This window comes from Sinocyclocheilus anshuiensis, unplaced genomic scaffold (genome assembly GCF_001515605.1).
Source record: "Sinocyclocheilus anshuiensis isolate Anshui unplaced genomic scaffold, SAMN03320099.WGS_v1.1 scaffold457, whole genome shotgun sequence".
Classification (NCBI taxonomy): Eukaryota; Metazoa; Chordata; class Actinopteri; order Cypriniformes; family Cyprinidae; genus Sinocyclocheilus; species Sinocyclocheilus anshuiensis.
The window spans coordinates 634,571-644,807 of NW_015537939.1; the positions used below are offsets into that span (position 1 = coordinate 634,571).

Genomic DNA, 10,237 nt, shown 5'->3' on the forward strand with positions numbered 1-10,237 from the left:
TATGAATCCAGCATGTTCTGCGTGTCTCTGTGTATGTAAATGGCACAGACGAGCGGTTTTGTTTTCTACACATACAAAGTGTGCGACGCTCGCGGTGATTTCAGCTTCTGTCATCTCACTACACGAGGACATAAATACACGAACAACATCTCCAGAACTGCTCTGACAACCTCTAAGAGTCACTTCATGAGCATTTATTTGACAGTTTCATTGGAGTAAAACTATCTTCATATCATTTACATAGACCTACAGAAATAAATTCCTCATGGCAACCCATCAAAATATAAGTTCGGGTTAGCTTAAAGAAATTATCAGAAATATATTACTGTGGTGCAGCAGCTTTTAATAATTATTAAAGTAATTTGCAAATGTGTTATTGATTTAATACAACAGTTCAATAAACACGTACTGCCTGATTTTGCTCTATTTCATCAACGAAAATAGTTCCAAATGTAGTAACAGCTCAGCCGCTGCGCATCTCTGAAAGCAAACACAGCTGTGTTTCATTCATTAATTAAACTGCGTTTTTGAACGAATCTAGTGAGTCAGTGATTCATGATGGTTAGAATAGAAAAAAATAGAAAGCTAGTGTTTTTTTTGTGTGTTTTTTTAAATAAAGAATAAAAATAAAAAAAGATAAATATAGATGAAGTAGAATTAAAATAGAATAGAAGGTGTTAGAGTTAGAGGGTCAAATAAAGGTGGAACAGATGTGGTTTTAGTCGTTTCTTGAAGATGGTTACGGACTCAGCTGCTCGGATTGAGTTGGGCAGGTCATTCCACGAGGAGGGAACAGTTAATGAAAAAGTCAGTGAAAGTGATTTTGTGCCTCTTTGAGATGGCACAATAATACGCCGTTCACTTGCAGAACGCAAGCTTCTAGAGGGCACATAACTCTGAAGTAATGAATTTAGGTAACAAAAAACGAAAAAAACCTCACAAATGTGTTAAAAATGTCCCTTAAGTTAACTCAATTTGACCAACTTCTTTCTGGAACACCCACAAATATAAAGAGAGTTATCCTGTATGCCTTAAATGTCTTGTAAGTGACCTAAATATGATTAGGCTAACATCTAAATTAATATTACTTCATTTGACTGAAGTAACTTAAATTGTATCTTAATATTCACAGTGTTTACTTTTCTGGAAAATCAGTCTCTATATAGAAGTATTTCAGTAAAACGCAAAAATTTTGCTTTTAAAACAACAGAAGCTAATTAAATATCTGCATGTTTCTATGCTTTAATAACTGTATAGTTTTTATACCCACAGTTCTCGTGTCTGTCATGGAACGTGGAGAGTCAGTAGCCAGCCGGTGCGGACAGGGAGACGAGACTTGAAGAAAACTGGACGTATTGTCAGGAAAGCGTGACACAAGGGCTGCTGTGGACATACGATCCATAAACGTGGTTCCTAATCATCCTTTCTGCACTGTGATCAATCACTGAAGCTATGCTGGACCGCTCACTAGTTCATGATTATATAATCTCAACTGTGTGATGCTCATAGTTTACAGTTTTCCTATTCTCTGTCATTGTGGACATCTTTAGAGGTTAATTTCTAGCTATAGTTCACCTAGAAATTGAAATTCTGTCATCATTTACTCACCCTCATTGTCGTTGCAAACATGTATGAGAAATTTTGAAAAATTAATTTACTGTATTTTTTTCTGCAGTTACAATGCTTCAAAATAGACACAAACAGCAAGTGATCCACATTTTCTGAAGCCATATGATAGCTGTGCATGAGGAGCAGACCATTTTGTTGTGTTCCACAGAGAAAAGAAAGTAAGTCACACACATTTGGAATAACATAAGGGTGAGAAAACAATGGCAGAATTTTAATTTACGAGTGAGCTAATCTTTGAAGAATGTTTGTAGAACCGGATTTTTTATTAGTGATTTGAAAGCTGCCATTTTTACATAAACTTAATATGAGTTGTGGTAGCCAAACGCAAAGTTCAGTCACAAGCAGAGGTGATTCAAGATCTCTTGTCACATTTATAATGTAATATCACTGTGCACTTGATTATGGAAATTAATCCCAGATTGCAGCGTTTAATCTACATCACTTTTGATGAAAATCATCTGCTAAATTTCTGAACATGATTTGTATGTTTCTTGTTCAGTTTGTTGTTTCTGCCCTTATTACATTTTGTAAATGAATTGCAAATTCTTGTTTTAGATGTGACAAGTCAAGTGTACGTGGAAGTTCACACTAAACCTGTGTACCCAACTGTGTATTGAGATTCATTAAATATGCATTTTAGCATCAGCTATAATGTGATATTTTTGGATTTGAGGTGTCATCGTATCAGCAGGTTTGGAATTTATGGTGTTTAGCAAGCACTTTCATATGTTTCAATGTTGAACCACTTAGCATTTTCAAATGTTCATTTTTGATCTGTCTCTTCAGAAAGATTTTAACTTGCTGTTTAAAGGAATAGTTCATGCAAAAAATTTGCTGAAAATGTACTCCATTTGAACAGATTTGGAGAAATTTAGCATTACATCACTTGCTCACCAGTGGATCCACTGCAGTGAATGGGTGCCGTCAAAATAAGAGTCTAAACTGCTGATAAAAGCATCACAATAATCCACACAACTCCATCAGTTCATGTTCATGTAAGAAATAAATCCACCATTAAGACATTTTTAACTTCAAACCGTTGCTTCCGGCTAAAATACGAGTTCTCTATCCATAATATTGTTTTCTCCATTGGAAAGTTATCTTGTCTCTATCAGGACAGAAATATGCACAGATCAAGCACTGTTTACAAATCAAACCGTTCTAAACAAATATGTTGGTGGATTTTGTGAGAGGACAACAGAGGATGGACTTTTTCACAGGAGGAAGTGTTATTATGGATTATGGACTGGTACCGTATTTTGGCAATGTTTTAAAGTTAAAATGCCTTACTGATGGATTTGTTCCTTACAAACGCAAGATGTTAAGTGATTGACTGGAGTGGTATGGATTATTGTGATGTTTTTTATTAGCTGTTTGGACTCTCATTCTGACGGCACCCATTCACTGCAGAAAATCCTTTGTTGGTAAGCAAGTGACGTAATGCTAAATTTCTATCTGTTCGGGTTCCTTTAACCCATATAACCTAGTTCAGGTGATTGTGGTTTGCCTCTTTTTAGTTTTACTTTTGCTCTTCTTTGTCTCACACTATCTCACAAACATTATCAAGATCCACCAACAACAACACAAGAATCCAGATGGGGCAGGAAAACTGGTTTACATGAAAGGTTGCATGTCATCATCTTTATCTTCTCTGCCAGTAATTAAGGTGTCTTGGGAGAACAGGTTATATGTTCTATTGAAGAGGTGTGACCATGCATAACAGCCTTCACTCTTCTGGGGTGGCTTTATATTGAATGTTGGAACATGGCATGGTAGATTTGCTTTCATTCAAACACAAAAGTATCAGTAAAGTTGGGTGACGAAGTCTGGCATCCCAGAAGTGTTCAGTGGGGTTCAGATTTTTGCCGTTTTCCAGTACAAATAACATTCTTAAATCAAGACACATTTACTTAAGAAGCAAAATGACCGAAGATATTAAGATAAGTGTTGTTTTCTGAAAAACTTATCAAAATTAAGTGAGTTTTTGCTTAAAACAAACAAAAAAATATCCATCAGTTGGGTAAGAAAAATAATCCTGTTTTCTCTTTGAATTTATTTTCTTAGCCTACTGACAGATTTTATTTATTTACTTTATTATTTATTTTTAAGCATAAAGTCAATTATTTCGATTATTTTTTTCCTAAAACAAGACTTAAATGTGTATTTAATGAATGTAATTTAATTTAATTATTTATTTTTTTGTTTGTTTTAATTTTTTTTTTTAGAAATGTCCACTTTTGCAGTGCAGTTTTTTTAATATTGCCACTTATATCTGAATCTGTGGCTTTTTTGAGGGGGTCTGTATGAAATGGCTCGAACCATTGATCCTAAGACAAAGATTGTAGCTGATACTAGACTTTCCATTTAGTTTGACTTAGCATATTGCTTATGCCAGTTTTGCTTGTTTGTAGGGTGTATACTTTAGTGTACTGTATACACACAATTTTAGTGGCCTACTAAAATTGCGTCTATGTGCTAAGATGCAAACGGGCAGTTTCTATTTAAATCATAGAAGCTGTTTTTGCTTCATCTACATTTTTGCAAATAAATAATCAGGTTATTTACAGCAATGACTATTTCAGCAGGTTTGGGACTCTTGTGTGTTTATTGGCACATCAGAGGCTAATTGGACTGTAAAAAGCTCTGTGCTTTCTTTGTGCTGATGTCTCTTTGCAGTGGAAAAAAAAATCTCTCGGTAAGTATACCGTGTAATTGAGTGTTCAGGGGAGCTGAGGTGAGAAAACGGTTGAGTAGGTTTATTTGTCACCGAACACACTGGTCATGCACAAGTCTTTAATATTGCCTCAAGAGACATTAGACTTGATAACAAAGTAATGCATTCCAACAAAAAATCAATGAATCTCTGATTTTTTAAAAAGCCATCGTAACAGCAGTGCAGATGGTTTAGCTGAACAGGTTTTATGTGTTTTTGTTTATGTTTTATGTAATGACTCATTCTTTTGGTATCTCAGGTGAGGGAAGGATGGAAATCATGCGTACTATCTACGTCACACCTTTATACAACATGACCTTAGTGACAGGCTGCCTTAAATTTGACTGTGTAAGCGGACAGGTTTTCAGTCTTCATATGAAGTGGAGCCAAATATACACCTCTGAGTAAGTCATCTTTAATTGGTTCATTTAATATGGTACATTAATGAGCACTGAAATTTAATTTGTTGCTTGTTATCCATTGCAATCAATGAAAATTTAATAATTATTTAAAATATTTTAATAATAAAAATTATCTAATGATATCATTATATCAATGCACAGAATATTTTAATTGAATATATAATTTCATTAATAATTAAATAGCCACTACAGATTATTAAAAACAACTAAGTACATTAGTCTGTTTCATTGTTTTTCTATTCTGCGTTTTCTCTAATAACATACATTGCTGAAAGCTGTCTAATGACGTGTCTCTTTACTTTCATTTTGAGGAATGCATAACAATCAGATGTAATTTCTTTAAAATGAATTGTCATGCTATTTTATTAAACAACTAGCTTGCCGTTATCTATCATATAAAAAGGTCATCTTTTTCTAAAACATTGAAGTTCACTACATTAATACAATGTTTGGTCTTGTTTTATCTCTCTAGGTTCATTGCTTACTGTAATTCTGATCCAGTATGTCTTACGTATCAGACAGCTCTAGTCTCAACAAGGCCCTGCGGCAGCAATACCTCACTCTGCCCCAGGGACACTTCTGTCAGGTCACTTACGTCTGGATCGATGGCTCTGGAGAGGGTCTGCGTAACAAGACTCGAACCATGGATTCAGAGCCAAAGAGCATTGCTGGTAGCGAAGCGTTAACTGGTTTCACTTCTTTATTTTGAACATTTTATTAATTCTTATTTTGTTTTTGTTGTTCTTTGACAGACCTACCAGAATGGAATTTCGATGGTTCCAGCACAGGTCAGTCTAAAGGACACAACAGTGACATGCTACTGATTCCAGTCTGCATGTTTAGGGACCCCTTCCTCTTGGACCCGAACAAACTGGTGCTATGTGAGGTGCTCAAGCACACCCAAGAACCTGCAGGTAAAATTGTTCCAATATAAAAATGATATTAGATCAGTTAAATAGTGCTGAAAAAAAGACAATCCATTTTTTTTAATTCCAAAAAAAAAACACAACAACTTTGAAATCATGAAAAATTATGTATTATATGTGTTTTAGTCAAAGCAACAAGTATAGCTGGTGAGTCCCATTCACGTTCTTCCCAGCATACACTGGGGCATAAATAATTAATACGGTTACACTGTTTAACTTTTGCTAATTTTATGTACAGTCACACATGTAGAACTCTTTTTTTGAAGTTGATGAAAAAATAGTTAAGAAATTAAACTTTAAAAAGCCATACAAACTATAACCTTCTTTTGTTAAAGTTCTGCAAACACCCAATTTTGTACAGTTAAAATGCACAGAGATTCATTTGAGTTATAAAATTGCTCGTAGTGATCATACAAATTCAACTTGTGTAGAACTAACAAACGAAATTGTTTCTTTTAGAATCGAACCACCGTAACCGCTGTAACAAGGTCATGGAAGAGGTGAAAGACCTTCACCCCTGGTTTGGCATGGAGCAGGAATATACTCTACTAGGAGTGGATGGACACCCTTATGGCTGGCCCAGACTTGGATTCCCAAAACCACAAGGTTAAATCTTGTATCAAGTTGCTGTAAAGCAGTGGTCACCAACCTTTTTAGGCCCAAGATTCCTGACCTCGGCCTTTATGAAAGACAAGATCTACCTATTGAAGAATTGATAGAAAAAGACATCCCAGATTGTACTTCAAATTTGAGGCCTTTTACTTAGTATTTTAATTAGTGATGCGCCGATCATAGCTGATTCAGATTTTCTTTTCTTTCTTTCTTTTTTTTTTAACTAGCAAATTGGATTCTGATACTGATACTGATTTTTAAGCAAATGTATTTATTGGCTATTTGCTTTATAACAAACAAACGGTCTTTAAGCAAAAATATCTAGCCATTTGAAATTAGAGGCAACCACTGCATTTTAATCATGATCTGCACGGGCAGTTGTTTTTGATTTGATTTAGATTAATTTCAGGATTTAAAACAAAAACAGAATGGTCTGACTTATGGTGTTATTTATTTGCTACATAAAACATCTGCACGAAACAAAAACAGCATTTTTGAAATTTTTCTTTTTATAATTTTTATATTTATGTTCCATTTTTATGTGTCTGATTGTACAATCAAATGACATCTGTGACATCTTTATATTTAAAACATGGCAGTATTTGTTCTGAATTTTGTGTCTATTTTCTGTCAGGTCCGTATTACTGCAGTGTTGGTGCTGACCGAGCTTTTGGCAGAGACGTTGTGGAGTGTCATTATAAAGCCTGTCTGTATGCTGGCATCAAAATCAGTGGCACTAACGCAGAGGTCATGCCCTCTCAGGTAACAACTGTTACATTGTAGATATTAGACATCATGTTCTGGATAGCCAGTCTGGACAGTTTGCTCTGTTTGCAGTGGGAGTTCCAGGTGGGTCCATGTGAAGGAATTGAGATGGGTGATCATCTATGGATGGCACGTTTCCTGCTCCACAGGGTGTGTGAAGACTTTGGAGTGGTGGCCACCCTGGATCCAAAGCCCATGACAGGAGACTGGAACGGAACCGGTTGCCACATTAATGTCAGCACAGTGCAAATGAGAGAACAAGGAGGAATTGAGTATGTCCTGAGTTATGCACACACTCATAAGTCATAGAAAGACAAAAACAAACAGAGAGTGTTAAAGCCCATTCCCACTAAGAATGATAACTATATTAGCATCCACACCAACCCATGATAACTTTCTGTTTATTATAAGCACATGCTGCAGTTTTATCATCTGTCGCTTTTAATGCTCAAGCTCTTTAAAGCAGGATGGATTCCGATTGGCTGTCAATGATTTTATCATCCATCAGATGTAAATAAATCCAATGATATTGTTCCTCTCTGTCGTTATCATTACAGTTGTGGTCTGAACTTCCATTACTGTTATAGTCGTCCTTGGTGTGAACAGTGTTTGGTCATGTTATCTGACCTCCATGATTCTTTTCTCTTCATCAGGCACATTGAGAAAGCCATCGAGAAACTGAGCAAGCGTCACGCAGAGCATATTCGTGTCTATGACCCACACGGTGGAGAAGATAACAAACGTCGCCTCACGGGTCGCCACGAGACCTCCAGCATCCATGATTTCTCAGCAGGTGTTGCTAACCGTGGGGCCAGCATCCGTATCCCTCGTCAGGTGGGTCAGGATAAATGCGGTTACTTTGAGGACCGTCGTCCTGCCGCCAATTGTGATCCATATGCCGTGACCTGCGTAATGGCCATCACATGCATGCTGGAAGAGGGGGAAGATGCCCATGAACTTAAATAGCACACTTTTGGAAACTAATAATTGTTTAGAATATTAGATAGAGGGCACTTTAACCTGTTACAATTGTTAATTTTGTCTGTAAATCATACTCTATACATATTAAACTCTTCTTCTGAAAGGAATGTTTTATGACACATGATTTGCAGGCAAGTTTGATATGTTGTATTGAATGATCATACACCAACCTGTTTCTGTGCACAATAGATCACATTAGAACCTGACTGGGGTTAACAGCTGATTCTCTACCTGTCTTTCTACCGTCACACAAACACAAGTTATAGGTTGTCAGGTGTTCTCCAGCATCTATGATTTCTCAGCAGGTGTTGCTAACCGTGGGCCAGCATTCGTATCCCCTATCGGGTGGCTGAAAACAAATGTGGTTACTTTGAGGGCCGCCGTCCTGCCGCCAACTGTTACCCATATGTCGTGACCTGCACAATGGCCTGCAAATGCATGCTGGAAGAGGAGGAAGAATTGAAATAATGCAATCCTGGAAACAAATAGTGGTTGTTTAGAAGAATATTAGAATGAATACTCATTTATCATATTTATTTCAATGTAAGAAAATCAGTAAAATAACCATCGATTAAAATATACAGTAATGTGGATTGAATTCGATCACAGTTGACCGTCCGGAATTAAGCTATTTTCTTTTAACGTGCGAGACTTCTGATTCCTTGGAAGAATAACAAAGTGTAGTCAAAAACGCCAAACCTATTTACACTATAAACCAATGTGTATGATTATAATATGACAACAAATAGCTAGGCTACTATTTGTAACATCAAGCAGCATGACATTTACATATAAAATGAAGTAACTGGAAGCGCATAACACCGGAAGTCTCGCACATTCAAGTTCTTGAAAATCAGAGTGGATAATAAAACATTATCTGGAATCACTGTTGCCAACTCTCGCAAGACAAATAAGCAACCGCTGCTTCAAAAACAAAACAAGCCCAATTTTTTTTTCATGATTTATTATCATCAATATTATTTATTATCAATTATTTATTACCAATAAATGAGCCTACAACATATTAATCTGAAACCACTCTTTTATCTGAAAAGCAAAAACAGAAGCTATTTTACAAAAATCAGCAAACTGCAACAAAAATGGGAACAAAACTCACCTCCAATCACCTGTGTGCAGAATAGGATTGGAGAGATGGAAAAGGAGAAAAACAAGAGCTTCAAAGGGGAGCTGTAACATAGGCACATATTTATAGCCTACTAACATATAGGCTATTCGAACTATATTTACTCTTAGTATTAGTATAAGACTACTTGTTTTTTATTACAGCCCGTGATAATTAATACATTACAAAAACATTGTAAAAAGAAAAAAAAAACAGGCTAAAAGAAAGTCATCCCACTCCTCTACGTCTACTTCTATCATCGCTTGGATTACAGCGTCACGCGCCTTCTTTTTGAACGTGATTTTCTCCAATGAGGGGTCGGAACATTTGGCAAATTACGCTGCAGCACTTATTGCACTGGTTGGCTATTAACTGCAAGCAGACAGAGTGTCATTCAATGCATTGGAGAATACGGCGAACATAAATAAAGAAACGAAGTTGCTTGTCAGATTTCCCTAACAAGCAACCGTATTTTTTTAAATAAGCCCAAAAACCCACAACCCGCGACCTGGGATTTTTTCACGCAACTTCACAAAAAAGAAGCTCAAAGTCGCGTATAATACGCGTACTTGGCATCTCTGTCTGGAATCTGTGTAATATGTACACGTGTCAACAAATTGGTATTGCTGTTCTTTTGGATGTCCATAAGGGGGCGTAATAGGCAAGTGTTTAGAACTCAGGTAACGCTTTGAAGAAGCCTAGTAGAAACGTGTTATTGATTGGCACTCACTAATGTTTGTAATAAAGTATCTGTTACAAAGGTTTGTTTTCATACCTAAATTGTATTAATCATTATTTTTAGTCTTGTGTTCCAGTAAAATGTCTGTAATCCATAAAACAAAATTTAAGGATCTGACAGTAGGCCTAGATGTTAGATTAATAATGCTGCTAATGTTGGTTACTAGCACTGACTTTCTACCTCTTTCACACAAGTGTATAATAACAAAAACCAATTTGACATAATTCTTATAAATCTTGAGTGATGTTAATAAAATCGTTTTTTTTTCTGTTACACCCTAATTTAATCTGGACTACACAAAGAAGACCTCTCAGAAAAAAATGCTGA

The 10,237-nt window shown here is 36.0% G+C and overlaps 1 protein-coding gene across 1 annotated transcript; it reads left to right on the top strand.

Annotated features, from left to right (window-relative positions):
- Nucleotides 1-4,697: 4,697 nt before the first annotated feature.
- Nucleotides 4,698-8,326, top strand: LOC107662860 (glutamine synthetase-like). Its single transcript, XM_016452975.1, has 7 exons — nt 4,698-4,746; nt 5,237-5,435; nt 5,517-5,678; nt 6,150-6,296; nt 6,937-7,064; nt 7,140-7,339; nt 7,721-8,326. Exons 2-7 carry the CDS (start codon nt 5,267-5,269, stop codon nt 8,031-8,033), a joined length of 1,119 nt encoding a protein of 372 aa, XP_016308461.1. The 5' UTR covers nt 4,698-4,746; nt 5,237-5,266; the 3' UTR covers nt 8,034-8,326.
- The last annotated feature ends 1,911 nt before the right edge of the window (nt 8,327-10,237 follow it).